At 39.5% G+C, this 27306-nt stretch overlaps 2 protein-coding genes across 4 annotated transcripts in view; one reads left to right on the top strand and one right to left on the bottom strand.

Moving 5' to 3' along the window:
• cenpp (centromere protein P) overlaps window positions 1–27306 on the top strand; it is a 176366-nt gene that overhangs the window by 108460 nt on the left and 40600 nt on the right. The gene's annotated exons all lie outside the window — the stretch shown is intronic.
• aspn (asporin (LRR class 1)) lies at window positions 7441–26001 on the bottom strand. Its single transcript, XM_079682947.1, has 8 exons — window positions 25789–26001; window positions 20352–20623; window positions 19845–19957; window positions 16874–17087; window positions 9900–10010; window positions 9618–9711; window positions 9339–9477; window positions 7441–8628 (listed from the first exon to the last, which is right to left on the bottom strand). Exons 2-8 carry the CDS (start codon window positions 20575–20577, stop codon window positions 8431–8433), a joined length of 1095 nt encoding a protein of 364 aa, XP_079539073.1. The 5' UTR covers window positions 20578–20623; window positions 25789–26001; the 3' UTR covers window positions 7441–8430.

Here is a 27306-nt window from a genome sequence, read left to right as displayed (position 1 = left end):
ACAACATTTGCTCACAGTTAAATGTAAAAAAAAACGTATGCATGATGTTCAGTAAACGACCAATCAAAATCGAAGGATCCAACGTGTTTTTAAACGGAGCAGAAATAGAACTAGTCTCCCAGTTCAAGTATCTTGGAGTCGTACTGGACTCAAACTTGACTTTTAAGAAACATATTAAGAAAGTATCCACTACCATTCAATTCAACTTGCAAAATGTTAAACAAATTAAACCTTTCTTAACTGTCAAAGCTGCAAAGTCATACCTCCACTGTATGATTCTATCCCACAGTGAATACTGTTTTACAAACTGGTTGTTTGCTTGTGCCACAAACGTGAAACCCATAGAACAGCTGTACAAGAGAGCTATCAAGGTGTTTGACAGAAAGCCACATTGATACCACCACTGTACCATCCTTGAAAAACACAATTTCTTGAGTTTTGACAATTTTAAGTCTTTTAAAAGTATGTGCTTTTTTTAAAAATGCTTACATGGACTGGCGTGGAATTCTGCCACAAAAAACACACTGGAGGCTGTACTAGGTCAGAAACCAGAGGAGACTGTGAAGTCCAACATAGACGGACCACTTTTGAACAAAATGTCCTTTCCATTAAAAGCAGCTCATTGTGGAATAGCCTCCCAACTGAGATACGGGATTGTCCCACTGTCACTAGTTTTAAAGGTCAGCTAAAAGAATGGTTGAGAAACAGACAGACGTGCAATCACCGCACTTTATATGTCGTAGCTGCTATATTGTACTGCCATGTGTTTAATGCTTGTATGCTGCTCATGCTCTTTCTGCATATCATGTATTTATTTTTGCTATGTATATACATCTCATGTTCTTAAATGTTGTATGTGACGGACTAAGGATGGAACTTAGCTCAGAGCTAAAAATACGGCATATTTACATTTGAAGCATTATTTGTTTAAAGTGTTCATCTATGTGCATTGTCCCTGTTCAAATAAACGATTAAATGAAATGAAAATGAATTGAGCACAACGAAATGCATTTGCATCCAACTAGAAGGTGCAAAGATTTAAGTGCATGTGGTTACAATAAATTATACAACAACAATGTTGTAGTAATGTACATAAATCTATAAATATTAATAAATATATTTGCATATTTAGAATCATTTACATATAAGGTGCGGGATTTAGGCATATCAAAGTTAAATACAGTTGTAATGAACATCAAATATAGATGTTGTATATTGTAAATTTGTATCACAAGGAATGAAATGTCCCCGAGTGTGAGGCGCTGTGGGTTGGAGCCCCAAGAAATTCAAAGGGGAATGTGGTGGTGTGTTTGAACTGAAGTTCGAGGATCATGGCGGGGGGAGGGAGAGTGGGCTAGGTCTGAGTTTGATAGTTCAGCAGGGTTATGGTGTTGTGGAAAAGGCTGTTCCTGAGCCTGCTGTTGCAGAATCCACGGCCAGGAATGACATTGGCTCAACCTATACTATTTCGTAACAAACTAACAAAGGTATTCCTTAAAGCACTGGTTCCCAACCTGGGGGGCACGCGCCAAAGATCGCAGGGGGTGCGCCAGGCCTCAGATGATTTGAGGCCAAATATCATATTTAGACTTTTTTTTTTTTTTTTACTTTTTCTTTTACATATAATTGTAACGCAATACATGATTGTCGCTAAAAGCCTCGTCTCTACATTACAAACAAATATAAAAAATAATTGATTCATTATTTTTAATAAAAATTCAAGTTAGTAGCTATTATAGGCAAAAGAGACAGAAATTTATACTTTTTTCTTTAATAGAAATGTTTCTTCTGCCCGTAAAGTGTCCAAACCAGGCTTTTCTGGATAAGCGCATTTTTAAAACATAGTCATTGTCCATGCTGGTTTCAGTTGGATTATTTGTCAAAGTTGCTCCGATCAGATCGGTCTCCTCCATTTTGTAGATTATTTACGACTTTTGAATCTACATAAACACATCGGCAAAATCCGGCTTAATTTGAGCATGTGTTTTAAACAGTTTAATCCCTTTGTGAATTGTTTCCACTTGCGCCGTCCTTTAATTTCTTCATACAGCGGGCATCCAAATGAATTAATCCTGAGTCCAATAACCATCAAAGTCACTCCAATAGTGCTCCTTAATTACGCTTTCATCCTCCTTTAACAAAATACTTCACATTCATCCAGTTTGTGACAGTAGTTGTAGCATTTTTGAGACTTTGAAACTTGAAATACCGCTGTTGCGCCCCCCTAACCTTAAAGCCCTAAAAAGTCATTTGGGGGGGCTCTTGGGAAAAAAAGTTGGGAACCCCTGCCTTACGGCAAATAATACAGCTCTACCCCTCCAGCAGGTAGAAAGAAGTCAGGAAACTTCATTTTTGGGCTGAAACTGATTAATTTATTATTCAATCAAAACCACACAATTCCCAATAATTGAAATGTATTGGATTCAGTCTTTTCTATTTGAGTTTTAAGCTACTACAACAGGGGTCGGCAACCCGCGGCCCCCGGGCCGCATGCGGCCCTTTAAGCCCTCTGCTCTGGCTCCCTTGAGCTTAGACAAAAATAAGAAGGAAATAAAATAAAAGTATTTGTAGGACTATTTATATTTTGTTGAATGGTTGAAAATGTTTTGTATCTTGTATTTTGAGGTAATACTGTGACACATAAATAAAAAACAAAACAGTTTTAATTAGGTCAACTAAAATATGCGTCACATCCTGCTACGGTCCCGCGCGAGCGCCTTTTCCTGCGGGTGAATAACCTGACCCCCGGCTCGATGAGCGAACTATGAATAAATCAAAGAAAAGTACCGGAGGAACACAGGAATTAAATTCTGTGTGGACAGAGTTATATGCTTTCACAGCAAACGATGCTGGTTTACCGGTATGTTTGATGTGTAGAGAGAAGTTGTCAACGGTGCTTCAGCCTTTACGTATCGAGGAACAACAAGGGAGAGGAAGACAGCTGACAATCTTCAGTCATAATTCAATGGGGTATGTAATTTATTTCAGAAAACTCTTTTTGTTATATTCCATGGAATGCTCTTAACGTCCCGATAGCAATGAATATATTAAATGCTTTGACAATAAATACATACAAAAATTAATCTCTGGAAGCTGTAGCGCTGTAAAAAGCACGGCATTTTAGCTGGCTCGGCTAAAATGATTGGATGGACTACCTGCCTGTCAGCCTTCCATCTGTGCACAAACTTATCTCGTGGCCTCATTGATGATGCGCGTTCGTGTGTGTTGGAGGAGGGACTCTGTAAGAAAGTCTGAAGGAAGAGGCATATTTTTTCCGGTTGTGTATTTTCAAATTCTAGCGCACTCGAGCTGGTTTCTCCTTTCTTACCTACCCTACCTTTAACTCTTTTTAGGGTGCAGCTATATGTTTTATTTATTTCAAAGTGGGCCCATTTTAATAATATTGTTTTCCCCTTCAAATGTGCAGAGGACTCCCCAAGTGCTGTGTTTAATTTATTTTAAAGTAGGCCTGTGTATTATTTTTAATTCTCCTTATAGGATTTATTTGTTTCTTATTAGAGGTTAACAGTTTTATATAATGTAATAAATAGCCTAATACATGCAAAAAAAACGTAGTTTGTGTCTGATATAACAATAAATACAACTTTATTAGCTATCACGCTATGAAATATGTTTTGCGGCTCCAGACAAAAAAATGTTTTGGAAAAAGGAGCAAAATGGCTCTTTTGGTCAAAAAGGTTGCAGACCCCTGTACTACAATGTGAGGATTTGCTGTTTGTCTGTATCGCTATAAAATGAATATATTGTGGTTTTGGAATATTTTTGGACACACCATTTAGGGAATTATCCTTCTCTATGTGGACATAATTAGCAGTTTTCTGACACTTTATAGTAGACCAGTGGTTCTCAACTGGTCAGGCCCACTTTTTCCTTAGTCAATAGATCGCGACCCGAAATTTTGAAACACTCAAATAAATTCAAATCAAAATACTGCAGTAATATATACGCTTTGCAGCATACAATATTAATTAAAGTGAAGTACAGTGCATACAGTGGGGCAAAAAAGTATTTAGTCAGCCACCAATTGTGAAAGTTCTCCCACTTAAAAAGATGAGAGAGGCCTGTAATTTTCATCCTAGGGTATACCTCAACTATAAGAGACAAAATGAGAAAAAAAAATCCAGAAAATCACTGTCTGATTTTTAAAGAATTTATTTGCAAATTATGGTGGAAAATAAGTATTTGGTCACCTACAAACAAACAAAATGTCTGGCTCTCACAGACCTGTAACTTCTTCTTTAAGAGCCTCCTCTGTCCTCCACTTGTTAACTGTATTAATGGCACCTGTTTGAACTCGTTATCAGTATAAAAGACACCTGTCCACAACCTCAAACAGTCACACTCCAAACTCCACTATGGCCAAGACCAAAGAACTGTCAAAGGACACCAGAAACAAAATTGCAGACCTGCACCAGGCTGAGAAGACTGAATCTGCAATAGGTAAGCAGCTTGGTGAGAAGATGAAGGCATTGAAGAGGAAACGTGGCTGGGTCTTTCAGCATGACAATGATCCCAAACACACCGCCCGGGCAACGAAGGAGTGGCTTCGTAAGAAGCATTTCAAGGTCCTGGAGTGGCCTAGCCAGTCTCCAGATCTCAACCCCATAGAAAATCTTTGGAGGGAGTTGAAAGTCTGTATTTCCCAGCGACAGCCCCTAAACTATCATTGCTCTAAAGGAGATCTGCATGGAGGAATGGGCCAAAATACCAGCAACAGTTTGTGAAAACCTTGTGAAGACTTACAGAAAACGTTTGACCTCTGTTATTGCCAACAAAAGGTATAAAACAAAGTATTGAGATGAACCTTTGTTATTGACCAAATACTTATTTTCCACCATAATTTGCAAATAAATTCTTTAAAAATCAGACAATGTGATTTTCTGGATTTTTTTTTTTTTGCATTTTGTTTCTCATAGTTGAGGTATACCTTGGATGAAAATTACAGGCCCATCTCATCTTTTTAAGTGGAAGAACTTGCCCAATTGGTGGCTGACTAAATACTTTTTTGCCCCACTGTATATCCCTTATATCCCTTCACAGAACAAAATAATGCTTTTAAATAAGGTTTAATGTGATGATGGAATCAAAGCTGAACTGTATAACATAAAAAAGCACACGTGCTGAAAACCTAACCCCAAAAGGGGGGTCTGGGGGGATTGTCCCCCAGGAGATTTTTTTAAATACTAACATATAAACTACCCATTCTGGTACACTCTGAGAAGAAAATAAATAGATGTATTACGACATATTAATAATATTTTATGCCATTGTTTGTTTTTCACTTTGTTCTGACAGCTGAAATTGCTGCTCCACACAGAGAGAAGAGCAAAGAGGAGATAGTCTGTGTGAAATACTTTAAATTGTGGGTAAGGGTAGATAGCCCCCATTTTTCTGTGACCTGTCAATCATCAAACCGGGGGTCATATTTCATTATGTGTTCACATTGAGGAGGAACAATGCGGATTCCGTCCTGGCCGTGGAACGACGGATCAGCTTTTTACTCTCGCAAGGATCCTGGAGGGGGCCTGGGAGTACGCTTATCCAGTCTACATGTGTTTTGTAGACTTGGAGAAGGCGTATGACCGGGTTCCCAGGGAGTCACTGTGGGAGGTGCTGCGGGAGTATGGGGTGAGGGGGTCTCTACTCAGGGCCATCCAATCTCTGTACTCCCAAAGCGTGAGCTATGTCCGGGTCCTCGGCGGTAAGTCGGACCCATTTCAGGTGAGGGTTGGCCTCCGCCAAGGCTGCGCTTTGTCACCAATCCTGTTTGTAATATACATGGATCGGATTTCGAGGCGTAGTCGTGGGGGAGGGGGTCTGCAGTTCGGTGGACTAAGGATTGCACCACTGCTTTTTGCAGATGATGTGGTTCTGATGGCTTCATCGGTCTGCGACCTTCAGCACTCACTGGATCGGTTCGCAACCGAGTGTGAAGCGGCTGGGATGAGGATCAGCACCTCCAAATCTGAGGCCATGGTTCTCAGCAGGAAACCGATGGACTGTCCACTCCAAGTAGGGAATGAGTCCTTACCCCAAGTGAAGGAGTTCAAGTATCTCGGGGTCTTGTTCTCGAGTGAGGGAACAATGGAGCGTGAGATGGGTCGGAGAATCTGAGCAGCGGGAGCGGTACTGCAGTCGCTTTACCGCACCGTTGTGACAAAAAGGGAGCTGAGCCAGAAGGCAAAGCTCTCTGTCTACCGCGCCATTTTCGTTCCTACCCTCACCTATGGTCATGAAGGATGGATCATGACCGAAAGAACGAGATCGCGGGTACAAGCGGCCGTGATGGGTTTTCTCCGCAGGGTGGCTGGTGTCTCCCTTAGGGATAAGGTGAGAAGTTCGGTCATCCGGCAGGGACTCGGAGTTGAACCGCTCCTCCTTCGCGTCGAAAGGAGCCATTTGAGGTTGTTCGGGCACCTAGTTAGGATGCCACCTGGGCGCCTCCCTAGGGAGGTGTTCCAGGCACGTCCAGCTGGGAAGAGACCAAGGGGTAGACCTAGGACCAGGTGGAGGGATTATATCTCTTCGCTGGCCTGGGAGCGCCTTGGGATCCCCCAGTCAGAGCTGGTTGATGTGGCCAGGGAAAAGAAAGTTTGGGGCTCTCTGCTGGAACTGCTACCTCCGCGACCCGACCACGGATAAGCGGGAGAAGATGGATGGATGGATGTTCATTTTTATCTGAAGTTGTACCCATGGGTGTATAAAGAATACTTCTACCGCAAAGTTATTCTCCGTGGGGACTTCCGGCAACAATCTTGATTCTGATTGGCCAGAAGACTCGAAAAAACATCAGCAAAGATGTTTTATTGAGAAGATGATCACTCCGTGACAGAAGTTTTCAAAACCGTTTATGGTTTCCGTTACTTTCAGTCCAACGCCTACTGCATGCACAGCGTTAGAAAATCGGGCCTTCAAAATAAAAGTTTGACTTTTTCTCCCAAAAAAAACAAAAAAGGGAATCTTTTTTTTTCTATCTTTTTTTTTTCACTCACACATCTGCGACCCACTCGAACGTGGGTCGCGACCCACCAGTTGAGAACCACTGTAGTAGACTATTGATGATTTGATTAAATCAAATTATTTATAAGCATTAATAAAATAAATACAATTATAAGTTTCAGCCCCTCTAAGAATACAATCCACATAGGACTCTCTTTATTCAATTAAGGATCAAGTTATTTGAAAAGTGTTGACCATTCTTCATCATAATCAACCTTTTTCTTCACTATTATCTTAACCAGTATCTTGCCCACTGATTTAGGCAGAAACATTATTTTATATTCAGCTCTGTCATTTAAATAGCCTGAAATCAAAAGTTTAAAGGATATGACATAACTTGCCTAAAGAACAAAATGAAATATTTAAATTACAACTCAAACCCACTTTCCTTTAAAAAATAAATTACAAAATACAAGGGGGGGGGGGGGTATCCTGGTTTATTAGATCGCAAACTCAATAAATATAGCACCATTTAAGAGTAGAAGCATTTAAAGAAACAAACAGTTTAAAAGGAAGATGCTCTCAGCTTGGGAATTACATTACCTGCTTATCATTTTTATAATAACTCTAGTTCACTTGGTTGCTATAGTTCATTAAAACAAAATTACCTTTTAGGTTTCTAAGACTTGTATGATCCATGAAGCATTCCGCTTCTAAATAAAGACAATACAGACATGCAGCGAGATAATATAAAACATCCACATACAGACAGCTTCAAAGTGACATATTGCACTAAATAAAAATGCCAGTACAGACTTCTGCTGGAAGGAAAAAGTGAAAGTGGTTTTTAGGGTCATGTAATGCTCTGGCCTTATAGTGACTCTTTTATGATGATTAATATATCTTAACTTAAAAAATACATGAATATAGTATGCAAAGATATGGCATAAGACGGACAATTAGTATGTTTGTTGTGGTTTAGAAAACAATTCAAGCTTTTGAATTCTAAATGTTGTCTAATTTAAAACTTGAAAGAAAATAGCTTAAACCCATTAAAAGCCGGTAGATTCTGTCGTTGTGCTCTAAAAGTGACCAGAGGGAGGCGCTTTATTTCTGGAAAGGTTTACACAGAAAAGTCAAGTGACAAAAACTAAGGATCCCCTCACAGAAACCTCACGAAGGTAGCAGGGCACTTGTGTTGAATGTGATTATAATGTACTGCAAGTTATAACGTCCTCCCCCTGTATTTGATCTTCAGCTACAAAAACATGTTTTACTTGTGGTAGCTTAACCAACATTTGCAATACTTTTTAATACATTTCTTGATTTATACGCAAAATTCATTTTCAGAATACTTTAAGAATCCAGTTTGTATCTTGTTTTATCTATCAGATTAGTTTTCAACTACTTCCTAATTTGGACACTAGGATAATGCTAGTTCTCTCTTGAGTGCATTGTTTTCATTCCAAACTATTTTCTGAAGTTTCCGAGCTGAACGCCTCTTCGTCCGCTCACACAGCGGAAGGTGGCCGGCTGGATGTCCCAGTATTTCACAGGGTTGGCAAACAGACTGATGCCTGTGTACAGGTTCTTCTTGAAACTGCGCTCCATGGGACAGAAGTCGTTGACTCCCACACTGTTGATTTTGTTGCCGTGGAGGTAAATCATCTAAACAGACAGAGATTTGTTTTTTTAAACAATTGTTTTTGTGCAGTAAACCACCATGAGTTATGTTCCCTGAACTCAAGATCACAATGTATTGACCAGGAAAGACAGTCTGAGTCAGAAAGTTCTTATTTTCATCGCTCCAGGTTGCTGAGTTGAAGGAAACTGCTATTCTAGTACAAAGGAAACTGACCTGATCTAACTATGGATTTATGTTCCAAAATAAGTTTACTATGTGGGATGTCTGGGCTTGATAATATGCTCCTTCACAGTGAGAGAAGGATTCATTAGGAGAAGTTACTTGACCTGCATGCCACCCTGTGGATTTTTTTGATCTCATACATTAGAAACTTAGGATTCTTTTGAATGAGCTGGAGGACATGGCCTTTGAGTACGAAGTCTTGGCAACATGCCTGCTTTGCCTTCAGATGCTGCTACCTTTGGATTATATATTTTCCATCTCTAAGCGTCCAATTAAAAAGATATGTCAAGATCATGTTTATCTTCTAAAGAAATGTAAAACGGAGTTCGTTTTGGAGCTATTTGTTGACCAACCATCGTGACTACATACACCATCTCAGAAATCCTGCCCTGATAGCGGGTTTGCCAGCTGTTAGCCCTGTCCTAACTCCACAGTCAGCTAAACCTAGATGACTTCAGTTTATGGCTCGCACTTTAGTCTACTGATACTGATCAAAGTGTCTGTATCTCACCTGGAGGTAGCGCATGGAGCCAAGGTTCGGTGGGACCTTTTTCAGACGGTTGTGGTCCAGGTGGATCTGACGGATGCTCGGGATGCTGGCAAAGCTGCCGTTTTCTACAGACTTGATCTGGTTAAAGCCCAGTCCTAGCCTGCAGAAATGTCAAAAGATAGTTGAAAGGTACAATTCATTATCACCCCTTGTTAATAGAAATCCTCGACTCTCCAGAAATGAAGTGATGAAAAAAAGTTAGTTTCCGGCATAATGCGAGACTTATTTTTATTTTTTTACCTCTGCAGGTTTTTGTATCGTTTGAAGTCTTCTATTTCCACCTTAGTGATCTTGTTGTAGTCTAGGCTCAGCTCTGTGATGGAAGAAGGGAGGTCTGGGAGAAAAATCAAACATAACCAATATAAAGAGCAGAACAAGACAAGCATACTGTATACTCAATTAATTACTTATTTTTTAAACTTATTAAAATAAAGCATCATATCAACAGTCTTAAGCAGTGTTTAAGCCTAATTGAGGTGTACTCTGTGTATAATACTGTACGTGAGCTGAGTGATATTCTACCTTTTGGTACGGCGGTTAGTTTGGCCTCTGCAATACCGATGTACAGGGTGGACAAGCCGTTAAAAGCTCCAAACTCAATCCCAGTGTTGGCCAGAGGGTTGGCGCCCAGCTCTGTTGGAAAAAACAAAGAGAAGATGTGATGCCCCTGTGGGTTCATCATTAGAGAGGGTGTGGCTGTCCTGTCTGTGCTGTATTGATTGCATTGATTGCAGTAACTCAGGGCACCTGGCTCCGGTGCCCTGCAGCTATTTAAAGCCTCTCTGCTCCTTTTTGTTCTCTCTCTGTTTTTCCCTGCAGGCACTGTTGAGTATAACAAATTGGTTGATTTGAATTGTTTGTTCTAAATAAACATCTTTTGATAACCGTTGAAATGGTGTGTCTCCTCTTTGTTGTGGCCTTTTGAGTCAGGTCATAACAGAAGATCTGCTACATTTTTCAATGATCCCATATTTCTCCTGATTACCGTAATTTTCGGACTATAAGGCGCACCTGAATATAAGCCGCAGCAGCTAAATTGAATGATGTGTAGATATATAAGCCGCACTGGACTATAAGCCGCAGGTGTTTTAATGTTTAATTACCATATGTAAGGGTTCGTGCACAGAGGGGATTGTCGGGAAAGAGATGGCTGTTTGAGGAAGCTCCCATTTATTAACATTTCAACAAACAAGTTGCATATTTGCATAACGTATTCAAGTGTTACCATTTTGTGCAATAGTAGCTTCAGAACATGTACTGTGCTGTGTAAACTGTACTGTATCACATAGCGTTTCAGACACACAAACTTTTCAACTTTCAAACTTAAACGGTGCGCTCCCAGCGCACGTTTAACACCTTTGCACAAACTGTCTCGCTCTCGTAATGTCTGTCTGTCTTGCTCTCGTTCTGTCTCTCGTACCACTCTCGGTTCCACTTTTACTTTTGCGCGCTACCTCTCTCACTCTTTTCCGGCCTCCAGCTTTTCCTGCTGGAGCCCGCCGCTTAAAGTTGGGGGGCGCGGACCGGCCATAGAGCCCATAGAGTTAAAGGTGGTGGACTGTAACCTGTAAAATCCATAGATTTAGGAGGTCTCCTAGTGGCCGTTAGCTGTAAAAATCCATAGATTAGCCGCACCGTTATATAAGCCGCAGCGTCGAAAAATGGGAAAAAAGGCGCGGCTTATAGTCCGAAAATTACGGTACATTCAATAAAATGCATTTTGAGGGCTTGTTAGTCCTCAATATCTCTCTAGTTTACAAATCAAAACTACTGTAGAAGGTTTTTCTTTTCCTAGTTAAAGCTTCATTAAATCAGATCTGTAACAACAGATGGGACCATGCAGATGAAAGGTAAAAACAAATTAATTGGGCTGCATAACCTGTAAAAAATGTTTTTAACTGTGCAATACTGTATTACATTGTATATTCAGAGCAAAATGATATATTGGGGGGGGGTCACGTGGACAAGACCAAGATGGCAGCTTAGCTGGGAGGCTCCCGACAACCACACATCATTTAATACAAAATCCCTACCTACACGGCAAAATATTTTAACACAATATCAGCTTGATATGTCAAATCCTCCTCCGACCAAGGCTTGCGATATTTTCACTCGAGGACGAAGTCAGTTGATTAAAACAGCCCCGCCAAGTCCACGGATCGACTCAGAAGATAGCAACATGGCTAACATAGCGAACGTTTTGAGCGAGTTGAAATCACTGCGGGCGGACTTCGGAACAAAGTTGGACAACATTGACACACGTCTGACTGTCATGGCAACCTCAATGGCTTCATTGGAGAGTAAAATAACATAATTAAGACAGGATTTTTCATCCGATTCAACCCGTATTAACGAGGCCGAAGGCCGCATACACCACGCAGAGAAGACGCTTGAATAAACGGAGGCCACACTTGACTCCGTTAACAAACGTATCGCTTACCTTGAGTCAAAGACAGACGACCTGGAGAACCGGGGCAGAAGAAAGAATCTGCGGCTGTTTGGTATACGAGAAGGAGCCGAGGGCCAACAAACACTCCTCAACTTCGTTAACGACATGCTGACACGATGGCTGGAGCTGACACCTGACAGGGCTCTCACTCTGGAGCTCAATAGCCGAACTTTGTGAAGCTATAGGGAATATCAACAGCGGTAAAGCACCCGGACCAGACGGGTTTCCCATAGGGTTTTATAGAAAAATTTAAAAAACAACTTGTAAAGCCGCGTCTCGATATGTATGAAGAATCTTTTGTCAAAGGAACGCTCCCAGATTCATTGAGATTAGCTATGATAACTTTAATATTAAAACCAAACAAGCCACCAACAGAATGCTCATCTTACAGACCAATCAGCTTAATGGGATGTGATACAAAAATACTTTGCAGAGCTCTTTCTGGACGATTGGATAAATATCTCCCTCAATTAATTGTTGATGATCAACAAGGTTTTTTGCAAAAACGACAAGGATTTCACAACATCAGAAGAGTTTTAAATATACTACATGAGAAACATAACGCGAAGGACACAGCAATGATTTCAGTGGATGCGTGTCAAGCAATTGATAGGATTGAATGGACTTATCTTTTTGAAGTACTTCCAAGATTCGGGTTTGGTGAAACCCTTCTGAAATGGATTCAACTGCTATACACAAACCCAACCGTTGAGATCCTAACTAACAACACTATCTCGGCACCCTTTAATTTAGAGAGATCTACCCGACAGGGTTGCCCTCTGTCTCCACTGCTATTTACATTAGCAATCGAACCTTTAGCTATGGCTGTTAGAGCACATACAGAATTATCAGGCTCTCTCTCTTGGGGGTATAGAACATCGCATTTCTTTATACGCAGATGATATCATATTTTTCGTGACAAATATAAAACATAGTATTCCCAATTTAATGAGAGTAATAGAAGAATTTGGTGAATTTTCTGGATACAAAATGAATTACTCTAAATCAGTGTTGATGTTTCTGAATGACAAAGAGAGACACAGTCCCATAGTAGATACTCCATTTATGACAACAACTGACGGTTTCAGATGTGTGGGTGTTAAAATCACTCCGGAACTCAGACACATAATTTCAGCTAATTATGATCCCCTGGTAGACGGAGTGACTGAAAAACTAAGCCGCTGGTCCAACTTGCCTATATCTATGATCGGACGAATAAATATCATAAAAATTACCATCCTACCTCCATTTTTATATTATTTTCAAACGCTTCCATTGCCACTACCAAATATGTTCTACGAAAAGCTTAACAAATTATTTAGTCAATTCATCTTGAACAACAGAAAAGCCAGACTCCGTCTTAAACTATTATACCTACCTTATGAGAGGGGGGGTCTTCAATTCCCTAATCTTAAATGGTATTATATGGCTGCCCAACTAAACTCAGCTTCATATTATTTTTGTACAACAACACCCCCGACTTGGGTAAAGATAGAGCAGACATCAACTCCATATCCAGATCTGACATTACAAATATATCTTTACTCTTCAGATATTAAGACATTGAAGAAACGTACAAAAAACCCTTTTCTTAAGAATACGATCTCAGTTTGGTATGCTGCACACAAACATGTAGGCGACACACCCACGCTGTCTCAATTTACTCCTGTTTGGGGTAATGAGCAGTTTACACCTGGGAAAAGAGATGGAGGATTTAAATCATGGAATACAAAAGGCATTCAGAAAATGATGGATCTATATACAGACGGAGTTTTGCTTTCTTTTGATCAGCTATATTTACAGTTAAAAAGTTACATGTCATCAAAACACAAACAGATAATGTCTGTACCACCTTTATCGAAATTTGGAAGGAAAAGTAGTATCCTAGTATCTAAATTCTACAACATGATGGTTGCATTTGACACTGAATCAGCATTAGATAAATTAAGTGCATGGAAAACGGATATAAAAGAGAATATTGATGAGGAAGATTGGAATGCTGCTTGCCTAAAAGCACAAAGTCAGACAATAAATACTAGGTTCAAATTACTTCAGTATAAATGGTTAATGAGAATGCACATAACTCCTGTCAAACTTAATCTGTCTGCCAATATTCCAGATGTCTGCTCTAAGTGTTTGGATGAGAAAGGAACTTTATTTCATTGTCTTTGGGATGTCCACAATTTCAAATCTTCTGGAAGGATGTTATTAGGTGTCTGTCAGAGATGTTTAACATTAATGTTCCTTTGAACGTCAAACTTTGTGTACTTGGAATATATCCAAAGAACTTCAAATAGACTTCAAAACAAACCAAGCTTCTGGATTTTGGCCTTCTCCAAGCTAGGAAGGCTATCGCTTTATGTTGGAAATGTACGGATGCCCCATCACTGAGGATTTGGTTGAAGGAACTTTCTGGAAGTGTGGGTCTAGAAAGACTGACTTACATCGCTAAGGGCAAGCGGAAGGACTTTGTTCAGCTCTGGGAGCCATATATGCTTATTATGAGGGAGGGGAATGTGGACTGCCTTTGAAAAGAAACTGTGAAATTATTTCTGTTTTATTTATTTTATTTGTAGGCCTATGCTTTTAATACTGGTGCAATGTGAGGGTGTGTGTATGCGTGTATGTGTTTGTGATGTACTTTGTTGTTCAATAAGAAAATAACAATAAACATACAGGACTGTCTCAGAAAATTAGAATATTGTGATAAAGTTCTTTATTTTCTGTAATGCAATTAAAAAAACAAAATGTCATACATTCTGGATTCATTACAAATCAACTGAAATATTGCAAGCCTTTTATTATTTTAATATTGCTGATTATGGCATACAGCTTAAGAAAACTCAAATATCCTATCTCTAAATATTAGAATATCATGAAAAAGTATACTAGTAGGGTGTTCAACGAATCACTTGAATCGTCTAATTAACTCGAAACACCTGCAAGGGTTTCCTGAGCCTTGAAAAACACTCAGCTTGGTTCAGTAAACTAAATCACAAGTATGGGGAAGACTGCTGATCTGACTGCTGTCCAGAGGACCGTCATTGACACCCTCCATCAGGAGGGTAAGACACAAAAATAAATTTCTCAAAGAGCAAGCTGTTCACAGAGTGCAGTTTCAAAGCACATCCACAAAAAGTCTGTTGGAAGGGGGAAATGTGGCAGGAAACGCTGCACAACCAAGAGAGATGACCGCAGCCTTAACAGCATTGTGAAGAAGAGTCGCTTCCAGAATTTGGGGGAGCTTCAAAGACAGTGGACTGAAGCTGGAGTCCAGGTATCAAAAGTCACTGTTCACAGACGTGTCCGGGAAATGGGCTACAATAGCCGTATTCCCATGGTCAAGCCACTTCTGAACTCAAGACAACGGAAGAGGCGTCTGACTTGGGCTAAGGAAAAGAAGCACTGGACAGTTGCACAGTGGTCCAAAGTCCTCTTTTCAGACGAAAGCAAGTTTTGTATTTCATTTGGAAGTCAAGGCGCCAGAGTCTGGAGAAAGGCTGGAGAGGAGCAAAATCCAAGTTGCTTGAAATCCAGTGTGAAGTTCCCACAGTCAGCGATGGTTTGGGGAGCCATGTCAGCTGCTGGTGTTGGTCCACTGTGTTTCATCAAGCCCAGAGTAAATGCAGCTGTGTACCAAGAGATTTTAGAGCACTACATGCTTCCGTCTGCTGAAAAGCTCTATGGAGATGAGGAATTCATTTTCCAGCATGATCTGGCACCTGCCCACAGTGCCAAAACCACCAGTAACTGGTGTACTGACCATGGCATTACTGTCCTCGATTGGCCTGCAAATTCCCCTGACCTGAACCCCATAGAGAATATGTGGGGTATTGTGAAGAAGAAGCTGAAAGACACCAGACCCAACAATGCTAATGAGCTAAAGGCCGCTATTGAAGCATCCTGGGCATCCATAACACCTCAGCAATGCCACAGGCTGATTGCCTCCATGCCACGCCGCATTGATGCAGTAATCCGTGCAAAAGGATTCCCAACCAAGTACTGAGTGCATTAATGGACATTTTCAAATGTTTGATTGTGTTTTGCTGTTATAAATCTTTTTTTTTTACTTGGTCTGAGGAACTATTCTAATTTTTTGAGATAGGATTTTTGAGTTTTCTTAAGCTGTATGCCATAATCAGCAATATTAAAATAATAAAAGGCTTGCAATATTTCAGTTGATTTGTAATGAATCCAGAATGTATGACATTTTTGTTTTTTTAATTGCATTACAGAAAATAAAGAACTTTATCACAATATTCTAATTTTCTGAGACAGTCCTGTATTGTGGAAAAAATATATATATATATATTTATTAACACATACACCACTGTTATGTCGTAATATATATGTGTTTACATATTTTATTTTGTTAATATTGTAATACAATGTGTACATTTTAAATTGTAATGTATTATTGTTGTATAAATATATTTATTCTATTTAATTTTATCTTCTTATTGCAACTTTTTACTATAACGTCTTTTATTTCATTCTGAAATGGAGCAACTATCCCAGACCTAATTTTAAAAAGGATAAATAACTGCTTCTAACATATTCAATTAAGAGACAAGAACATGTGTTAAAAAAGTGCACACACAGATATGAATCATGAAATGATTTGCTGCAGTCTTTGGGTTGAATAGAAAGTTGCCAACTTCTCCTTGGCAATGACCTGATCTAGGTCTGCATGATATGATAAAATCCTAGTTAGCATTATTTTTGACTGACATTGTGAATACGATATAGGAGGGATTGATCATTTTGGATTCGTTCTTCAAATAAACATTGAAAATTAAATCAAAAATGATTAGGCTGTAAAAAAAAAAGTGTGCTAAGAGGATATAACATATGTTTTGTTTAGTCTTTAGAGTACTTTTTGAAGGACTCATTATTTCTACAGCTCTACAATACTTTATTCAAAACATTATCCTTCAACAAGTATTCTGCTTGCTACGATTTTAATATTGCACTAGTCCAAATTGCAATATCGATTATATCATATACATTGAGTTGATTAATACAGGAAGCTAAAGTCAGGTCTTACCCAGCACATGCAGTTTCCTCAGGCCTTTGAACGCCTCCTTCTGGATTTTATTGATCTTGTTTTCGTGGAAGCGGAGCTCGATGACGTTGGGAGGAAGGTTTGCGGGGATCTCAGTTAGATGGTTGTAGGAGAGGTACAGCAGTCTGAGGTGTTCCATGTTTCTGAAGGCCTTGGGGTGAATCTTGGAAATCTTATTGTGGATCAGAAACAGGCCCTGATGTAGGAGAAAGAAAAATGAAATGCAGTACATTCAATATTACTTTTTACAGTACAGTATATATTGAGTATACGGAGCCCCAAGTAATCTCTTATTCCTAAAAATAAATGTTTGTCTGTCATGTTATATACGAAAAGGAGATGTCTTCTCATTTTTTACAAATGTTTGACAGTCAAACTTGGCTTACTTCAAAGCTGTTTGTTAGCTTCGAAAATACTCTAGTTTCTTTATTTTGTGCAAAATCAGAATTAATCACATTTAAAGGGAGCTCAACCCTATACAGGTTCAGGTCAGCTGCGCCACTCAGCTCTTGATGACAAGCCAATGCATGACCACAGAACGTCATACTGTCCTTACTTAGTTTGCTTTGATACAGCAGAGTATTATTCAACTTTAGGCCTTAATGTGGTTTATTCTCAGCTGAAAAAACATTTGTTAAATCAAAGACAGACCTGTTGGTAGACCTCATATTTTCTAATGAGTTTCATACAAAGGAACTGTAATATGTCAGGCTGCAGGCTACATTCTGACTGATATTAGAGAGCCGTTTCTTTTTATCTGGTAACTTTGAAAGCTGTCATTTCGTGGAATTTGAGTCTGATTGGGAGTGATTGAAGATCTGAACCAAATCTTGGCATTTTGTAGAGGGAAGTAATAGGAAGTCATTAGTTCTGTTTCTAATATGTCTAGGGCTTATTTAGTTGATTTTGGCTCAAGAGATGCACATTTTAGGAGTCGGGGGGGAAATATTTTCAAATAAAAAATGCTTGGATCAATTGCCCAATTCTAAAAATTATTTTAAAACATTGTTAAATTGTATGTTCGCCTGAAAAAAATCAAGCAAGTCTATACAGAAATTGCATTGCACTTGCTCCAAACAAACTCTTCAATGTATTGTATATTTCTTTTATTTTCTGTAGGAAAGACATTGGCATAGATGTACAGTGGGGCAAAAAAGTATTTAATCAGCCACCAATTGTGCAAGTTCTCCCACTTAAAAAGATCAGAGGCCTGTAATTGTCATCCTACAGTAGGTATACCTCAACTATGAGAGACAAAATGAGAAGGAAAAAAAATCCAGAAAATCACATTGTCTTATTGTTAAAGAATTTATTTGCAAATTATGGTGGAAAATAAGTATTTGGTCAATAACAAAAGTTAATCTCAATACTTTGTTATATACCCTTTGTTGGCAATGACAAAGGTCAAACGTTTTCTGTAAGTCTTCACAAGGTTTTCGCACACTGTTGCTGGTATTTTGGCCCATTCCTCCATGCAGATCTCCTCTAGAGCAGTGATGTTTTGGGGCTGTCGCTGGACAACACAGACTTTCAACTCCCTCCAAAGATTTTCTATGGGGTTGAGATCTGGAGACTGGCTAGGCCACTCCAGGACCTTGAAATGCTTCTTACGAAGACACTCCCTCGTTGCCCGGGCGGTATGTTTGGGATCATTGTCATGCGGAAAGACCCAGCCACGTTTCATCTTCAATGCCCTTGCTGATGGAAGGAGGTTGTCACTAAAAATCTCACGATACATGGCCCCATTCATTCTTTCCTTTACACAGATCTGTTGTCCTGGTCCTTTGCAGAAAAACAGTCCCAAAGCATGATGTTTCCACCCCCATGTTTCACAATAGGTATGGTGTTCTTTGGATGCAACTCAGCATTCTTTCTCCTCCAAACACGTCTAGTTGAGTTTTTACCAAAAAGTTATATTTTGGTTTCATCTGACCATATGACATTCTCCCAATCCTCTTCTGGATCATCTAAATGCTCTCTAGCAAACTTCAGACGGGCCTGGACATGTACTGGCTTAAGCAGGGGGACACGTCTGGCACTGCTGGATTTGAGTCCCTGGCGGCGTAGTGTGTTACTGATGGTAGCCTTTGTCACTTTGGTCCCAGCTCTCTGCAGGTCATTGACTAGGTCCCCCCGTGTGGTTCTGGGATTTTTGCTCACCGTTCTTGTGATCATTTTGACCCCACAGGGTGAGATCTTGCGTGGAGCCCCAGATCGAGGGAGATTATCAGTGGTCTTGTATGTCTTCCATTTTCTAATAATTGCTCCCGCAGTTGATTTCTTCACACCAAGCTGCTTACCTATTGCATATTCAGTCTTCCCAGCCTGGTGCAGGTCTACAATTTGGTTTCTGGTGTCCTTTGACAGCTCTTTGGTCTTGGCCATAGTGGAGTTTGGAGTGTGACTGTGGACAGGTGTCTTTTATACTGATAACGAGTTCAAACAGGTGCCATTAATACAGTTAACAAGTGGAGGACAGAGGAGGCTCTTAAAGAAGAAGTTACAGGTCTGTGAGAGCCAGAAATCTTGTTTGTTTGTAGGTGACCAAATACTTATTTTCCGCCATAATTTACAAATAAATTCTTTAAAAATCAGACACTGTGATTTTCTGGATTTTTTTTTTCTCATTTTGTCTCTCATAGTTGAGGTATACCTAGGATGAAAATTACAGGCCTCTTTCATCTTTTTAAGTGAGACAACTTGCACAATTGGTGGCTGACTAAATACTTTTTTGCCCCACTGTATATGGTAATTTAACAACATTTCCTGCAGCATATTTCTGCTTTAGATGCGTGCAGGAAATTTGGCTTGAATTGATCGGATGGATTTGTTCATTCATTACGTCTTGAACTCTGGACATGTCTTTTGTTTACATCTGTCTAATGTTAACAGAGAGGGGTTGTGGTGTTTATCATTGTGTGCGGGTTAAAGCTGTGCTCAAGGTTCCTCTTACATGAAGTTTGTTGAGGCCCTTAAAGTCGTACTCCTTGATCTCAGTGATGTCATTGTTCTGGAGGTCAAGTATCACAGTGTCCTCAGGAATCTTCTCAGGAATAGAGATATGACCTGTTGGCAGAAAAAATGACTTATTAAAGACCAGAGTTGGACTAAAAGTGATGAGAGAGCTCATTCTAAAACAATGTGTGCAATACAATACTGAGATGTACAGGTGAAGAAGTAATTGTTGTGTTTTTGACTCAAACGCTACCATCTCAGTTAAAGTTAACATTTTCATTGATGCAAGATGGATAAAACAATCAGCAGTATTTGTTACTCATCTTGTCACTTTCTGACATAAAATAGTCAAGTTAAAATAATATAAACTATCTATGAAGCACCAATGAACACAGTTGTATAGTGCTTTGAAGTGCTTTGAACGCTAAAGCAGGATACAAGGCAATACAACAGTGATGCCAAACAAAAACACAAGCCATTTATATCAATAGCGGTGTTCTCTCACTTTTGTCGGAGCACTGCACCACTCTTGGTGAGCAACGGCAGTCAGAGGGACAGTTCCCATCTTCATAATCATCGTCGTTATCATCGTCGTCGTCTTCATCGCTCTCTTCATCTGCTGAATCAGCCATCATGATGTCATAGTTTTTCATGAATTCCATGACATTGATTGGCTCGTAGGGTTTGGCGTTGCCTATCGCCAGCAGGCAAAGCAGGAGAAAGACCCTCATGGCTTTATTTTGGAGGGTGGGTCCGTGATACAGCAACCAGGGAGAGCTGGGGATAAGAAGGAGGTCAGGTTAGCTCTAAAGTGAGAGGCAGGACGAGATACTGAGGAAATAACCTCGCTCGGAAGGGAAATGTTTTTGTTTCTTTTTTCCATCAGTTTTATTCCAACAAACAGAAAATGATATATCACGAAATTTTGATATTGTATACCTTATTGTAGTCCTATCATTGAATATTGGTACAACATTTTATTTGAAAAATAATCTTCTGCATTGTGGATATAATGAGTTATTACACGGCTTAGTTGAATACTCGACAACAAACAATAGTTTATCTCCATCAGAAGACATCATGAATACTTTTTGAATATTCATTTTTAAATTTGCGGAGAGCACCAAACGTTGGGTTGAAGATGGCTAAACTGTCCACAGTAAAGAAAAAGAGAAGATAGAGAAATCAACAGAAGATGACAGACAGGAAGTAAACACTAACTGGACCACAGTACAGGCTTTGGCCTTGTTTAAAGTTAAAACAGTTACAGAAAACCTTGATCAATTATTGAATGACTGTTTCACTAGCAGGCATGTGTAAATGGCATTTTATAATAAGCGTAATCAGGGAACTTGTCTGCTATCTCTCCATCTTTCTCAGGATAGTTATGAAATGCATACAGAAATCAACCAACTATATACAGTACAATGTTTGTAAAAAGAACAAGGAAGAGTTTCACAGGATCTAAACCCATATTGTCTTAAGAGGTCTCCTCTATAAGTGCAGAATTTAGCAGCAATACAAGTGGACCCAACCCAACTAGATTGAAAGTAATTTGGACACAGCCAAACTCGAGTCTTGGGTCGATCGTAGTTACTTGGAGCAAAGCGTTGTTGTATGGCTCCGCTCCATGTCCAAAACTCGAAAACACACAGTTCCATTTAGATGCAGATTATTTGGAAATCTGATGGAAAATCCAACCGCTAAAGGGTCGCTGTCTCACAAAAGATTGTAAAGAGCAACTATTAATTGTGCTACACACAAAAGGGTTTGTTCCTGACTTTTTTGGACTTAAGTGTAATTGATGCTGTTTTAAGTACTAGATAGATTAAAATCTACTGGTCTTTGAAAAATATTTACATTTAAATTTAAAACAATTTGATAATCACTGCATGCTGTTTTGAGGGAAGGGTTGTATTTGGACCGACACATCCCTAAGTTTGTGTGTTTAGTCCTTCCTAAGGTATTTAGTTAAAAAAAAGTGATCCAAAGGAATCAATTATTTAAACAGAAAGTAACTGTATTATGAACTGTATCTGCCAAAAATCACGGTTTTATAAGGCCAGATAATATATTAAAATGTTACTGTACTGTTATATTAAACAGTTATTCCCTTGTGAAAGTGCTGACATACTGTAACAGAAGACGTTTTGGCAGAATAACACAGATGTTTGTGATGATAATATCACATTCACACACCCAAAGAAAGCAAGCAACTCCCTCGAGTACATTACTTAATTGCTGTCACTATATTTTACATCCTTAAATCCAATTTATATTATAAAAGTATATATGTTAGTATGCACATGTTATCAATTTAAACGGCATAATAATTCATCATGATATCTTGATACACGATTTCATTACGATATGATTTCTTTGAAAGCTTTATAGTTAGACCCTCCAGAAAAATGCGGGCTAAAATCCTTGATTATGCGATTACACATGCAGGGTTTTTATGTGATTTTATGCGGTGAAATTGCGGGAAGTTGCGAAATATGCGGAAAGTTGCGAAAAATAATAGATTTTTTTTTTAAATATTGGGCTGTCTTATTTATTCTCTCTCACACACAACCTGCCACTAACCCCTTTCATATTCAATTAAACACATTCAATGTTTATTTATTGTAAAAGCAATTGGGCTATTTTAATCACACTCTCTCTCACACACACACACACACACACACTTCTCCGCCTCATTCTGTTTTCATTTACTCGTTCCGTTCGTTATCTGACCAGCTTCAATCTTGTAGGCTACTCACTTCGTCTTGTAGCCCTCGAAAGGGTTTTGGAGGTTGATGCCTTGGTGAACGTGAGTTGTTTGGCTTTCTTGTCCGCAGCAGCAGAAAGTATTTTCGAATGTTTGAATGCATCAAAGTGGGTCGTCACCGTCGATTTTCTCTAAGACTTACGCTCCAACACACAGTTGAACGGGGTGCAGAATAGTTTCCCCCCACTTTCGTAAAAGACATCGCGGTACTGCTTTGCCCGGTCTTTAGCAGAAATGTTCGTCGGTAAATGAGATGGATCAGATTTTTTCATCTTGGTGTTTTCTCTCTCGTGTGAGTTCCACACGTTCACTCTACGGTGTTGTTTACCTTCTGTGATGCGCGAGCTGATGACGTCACGTCATCATCATCACTACTTCACGTCAAGACAAGTTAACTTTTTTTTTTCTCAACTTTGTGTGGAAAAATGCGGGGATTATGCGGCCTTTTGATAAATATGCGGCCTTTTAAAAATCTGCGCCATTTTGCTGATTATGCGGTAAATTCTTGCGATCGCAGAATCGCGTTTTTCTGGAGGGTCTATATAGTTATCATATTGAATTACTGTTTTGGCCTACTAAATAGTACCGTAATCTTCGGACTATAAGCCGCGCCTTTTTTCCCATTTTTCGACGCTGCGGCTTATATAACGGTGCGGCTAATCTATGGATTTGTACAGCTAACGGCCACTAGGGGACCTCCTAAATCTATGGATTTTACAGGTTACAGTCCACCACCTTTAACTCTATGGGCTCTATGGCCGGTCCGCGGACCCCCACCTTTAAGCGGCGGACTCCAGCAGGAAAAGCTGGAGGCCGGAAAAGAGTGAGACAGGTAGCGCAAAAGTAAAAGTGGAACCGAGAGTGGTACGAGAGACAGAACGAGAGCAAGACAGACAGACATTACAAGAGCGAGACAGTTTGTCCCCGTACCACTGGTTGAAAACCGCTGCTGTAGATCACTGCCGGTACTTGCGCTGGGAGCGCACCGTTTAAGTTTGAAAGTTGAAAAGTTTGTGTGTCTGAAACGGTATGTGATACAGTACAGTTTACACAGGACAGTACATGTTCTGTAGCTACTATTGCACTAAATGGTAACACTTGAATACGTTATGCAAATATGCAACTTGTTTGTTGAAATGTTAATAAATGGGAGCTTCCTCAAACAGCCATCTCTTTCCCGACAATCCCCTCTGTGCACGAACCCTTACATATGGTAATTAAACATTAAAACACCTGCGGCTTATAGTCCAGTGCGGCTTATATATGTACACATCATTCAATTTAGCTGCTGCGGCTTATATTCAGGTGCGCCTTATAGTCCGAAAATTACGGTAAACAAGAAACTTTACTTTCCAAATACATTTAAAAGTAAAACCTTTTTCTTTTGGAGAAGGAGAAAAAGTATCAATAAATGGATATAAAGTACAAGTATCTTAGAACTGTACTAAAGTAGGTAGCAGGTAGCAACACTCTTGGGTATTGGAGACATATTGTATATGAACCGTTTTCTCCCCAGTGCAAATGTCACCTCATATCCACTAAAACTGTTTTAGCGCTCTAGTTGAGTTACAGCCCTCCAATAATCCTGATTTAGGAATGTATTACTAAAACAGTGTGTGGTGGGAAATGGCTCTGTTTTCCCTAAGTGATCAGTTTCAGTAAATGCTGTTTTTTCTATTAGTGTTTCCATGAATTTCTGAGAACTTCCACTGGAAACAAGTTCTTGCAGCCAACATAAATGTTTCTGCAGCTCTCACCTATTCAGCATCATTGGTGATTCACAAAATGATTTATATATGGTCCTCTGTTACACATTCACACAGTCAGCAGAGAGAGGTTGTCTGGTTGCGTGCTTTTAGTAATCTCAATGGATTCTAAGATTCTTCATTTGAGGAGTCGGTCCTCCCACAACTATGTGTTGGTGGTCGAACGTCCTGCTGCATCAGCACATACCGCTCAGCGTAGACCCTTCCTCTGCAGACTCCCTTTTCTTCCACATGTGCACATTTAATTTCTTGATGTGTGCAACATGGTTATTTAGTTGGAGATAATTATGCTGTTTATTGTGTTTTCCTGTCTCCTAATCAAACGAGCCCCAACCAATACATTAAACCTGTCTTCTCTCCAGTCGGACTGGTGAAAGTAAAGAGCTTTTGTTCACAGTCTGAATTATTGTTCTAGAGGTTTGAAGTTTAAAAACATCCAAACAGAGTATAGTCACCCTCTATCCTCCTCTGATCCCTGCTGTCTCCATCAGGACTCGGATAGAATATTTGTCCCAATGACCAAAAAGTCAATTGTTTTTATGATTATTGGGATAGTATTTAAGTCAATTAAATGTAAAAAAGAAAAGGAAGCTCTAGTCACCCATTGTATATGTTTAACCAACAGTCCAAAATCCCAGAATATTAATGTTTACAATGATATAAAGCAGAGAAAAATAGTTATATCTCACATTAAGAAAGCTGGAATTAGCGAATATGTGCCATGGCAAAAATAGTTGCTTTAAAATATGCTTATGTTCAATTGATTCAAAACTATTACTAGATATGATTATGTTGATTGGCTAATTGACTCATAGTTGCAGCACTCTTCATACTAGTATAAGAGCTATCTGCTTTGTACCACTTTTAAAAATCTGAGCTGTTTCTGGCAGGTTTCCATCATGTATTTGTATTTACCATTTGGAATGAACTTGTTTTTCCCTTTAAATGGCATGTTTGTCAAATGAGATCTACTTGAACTGAGACTCCGGGCAAGTAACACATGAAAGACCACAGCACTTAATCAATGTTCATCTTCCCTTCAGATATCAATGATAGTTTACTTAAAAGGTGATCCACAGACATCCACAAAGCATTCCTGTAAATTGATCTTGCATGCAAATCGAACTCAGTGAGTAAAATAAATAAACCTGAAATATTATCTTAATATAGATACATTTTTCCTACAATACAGACACAGATCAGTTGGTTAAAGAAAAACAATTATATTAATGTTGCATCCTAATGGCTCCTCTGTAACAACTCCATCACCTTTAAGGCACACAGCAGAAGTAAAACGTGTATATACATTGGAGATTATACATTCTTAGTAAATAAAACTTCACTAAAACGTATTCATGAAAAAGATTAGGTCACTTATGTTGCTATTAAATCCAGGAGTGTCCTACCTCAGGTGTTTGTGTCCTAGTTTAAACCCCGCGCAGTGAGCAGAGCAGCAGCAGCAGGGTCCAGCTGGAAGGCTGAGCTTTGGATCCTCAGTCAATACATTTCCAGTGAACGGAGAACAGCATCACCCTCTCTCACTAGAAATAATAAAAAAAACTGAACACCCCCACTGACGGAAAACCCACGCTGTTGGGGTAAGAGTTTGCGTTTCCGTGAAGAGCTTGTGACTCAGTGATCACACCGTCTGTACATCTCTGGGTCTACAGCTGAAATGTCAATGTTAGGATTTCACTCATGTGCTTTTCTTCAGGAGCTTTGAAGTGATGCCAGGATCATTAGCTTCAGACTTTTGAAGTCTTTATATAGGACAAACTGGTAGGTCTGTCGCCACCCTCACAGCTTGGTGCCACATAAAATATGTTACCTCAACATGAACGGTTCCTACACTAAGGCCTGTTGGCACTGGGGCAAACAGGGAGAGTGGGAATTCATATTTAATTCATCTAAATTAGTGTTTGTGAAGCGACTAGCAGGAGGAGAATGTTTGAGATGTAGTGATGCTTGTCATCAGGTAGCAGAATATATTTACGGTTAAGAGGACGGAATAATTAACCCTTTTTTATTTATCCAAAGAAATTACTGCGAAAACATATTAAAAAATGTAAATATACAAAGAAGCTGCAACACTCTGTAAAAACAATGATCCAATCAAAGTGAGGAAACAAATATAGACATCTCAGAGCATAATCTGCAATCCAAAAAAACAAGCACCTAGCCTGTTGCAGACCACATTTTGGCCTTTGTTGTGGCTCAGAAACTGACATCCATAGAAAAGTTTGTCTGTTTGTCATTGAAACTATTTCCAGAGTGATTCAGTGCCCCTTATGTTATGATCCACTGAATTAAGGCAAGATTGCAGATAAATAAAAAACAGTTTTTCCCTGTAAGGGAGCCAATAGAGACAATTAAGTCAGATTCAACCTTTTGTAGTTCAAGCAAAGCATTCACATCAACACCAACTAATATCACCTCACACTAATCCTTCTGTAATGCTCTCCTCACGTCTCCATAAAGCTGTGACTTTACTTTAACCAATACATAAAGCTAATAAGTCTTCCGACATAAGGTTCTTCAAGTTACCCTAACAGTGAGTAAGAACGGGTGGCTTGTTTTGTCTTTGTATACATACAGTTGCAAGAAAAAGTATGTGAACCCTTTGGAATTACCTGGATTTCTGCATAAATTGGTCATAAAATGGAGGAAGCCACTGCTGTCCAGAAAAAACATTGCTGCACGTTTGAAGTTTGCAAAAGAGCACCTGGATGTTCCACAGCACTACTGGCAAAATATTCTGTGGACAGATGAAACCAAAGTTGAGTTGTTTGGAAGGAACACACAACGCTATGTGTGGAGAAAAAAAGGCACAGCACACCAACATCAAAACCTCATCCCAACTGTGAAGTATGGTGGAGGGAGCATCATGGTTTGGGGCTGCTTTGCTGCCTCAGGGCCTGGACAGA

Source organism: Notothenia rossii, assembly GCF_949606895.1.
Source record: "Notothenia rossii genome assembly, chromosome: 5".
NCBI classification, from domain to species: domain Eukaryota; kingdom Metazoa; phylum Chordata; class Actinopteri; order Perciformes; family Nototheniidae; genus Notothenia; species Notothenia rossii.
Note: the sequence above shows the minus strand (reverse complement) of the source record. Positions and strands in the feature narration are given on the sequence as shown.

Coding starts and splice junctions, on each gene's coding strand:
- aspn (XM_079682947.1), bottom strand. CDS start 20,577: ATGAGGGTCTTTCTCCTGCTTTGCCTGCTGGCGATAGGCAACGCCAAA. Junction 19,958..20,351: donor GGTGCAGTGCTCCGACAAAA/GTGAGAGAACAC, acceptor TTCTGCCAACAG/GTCATATCTCTATTCCTGAG. Junction 8,629..9,338: donor GCTCCATGCGCTACCTCCAG/GTGAGATACAGA, acceptor CTGTCTGTTTAG/ATGATTTACCTCCACGGCAA.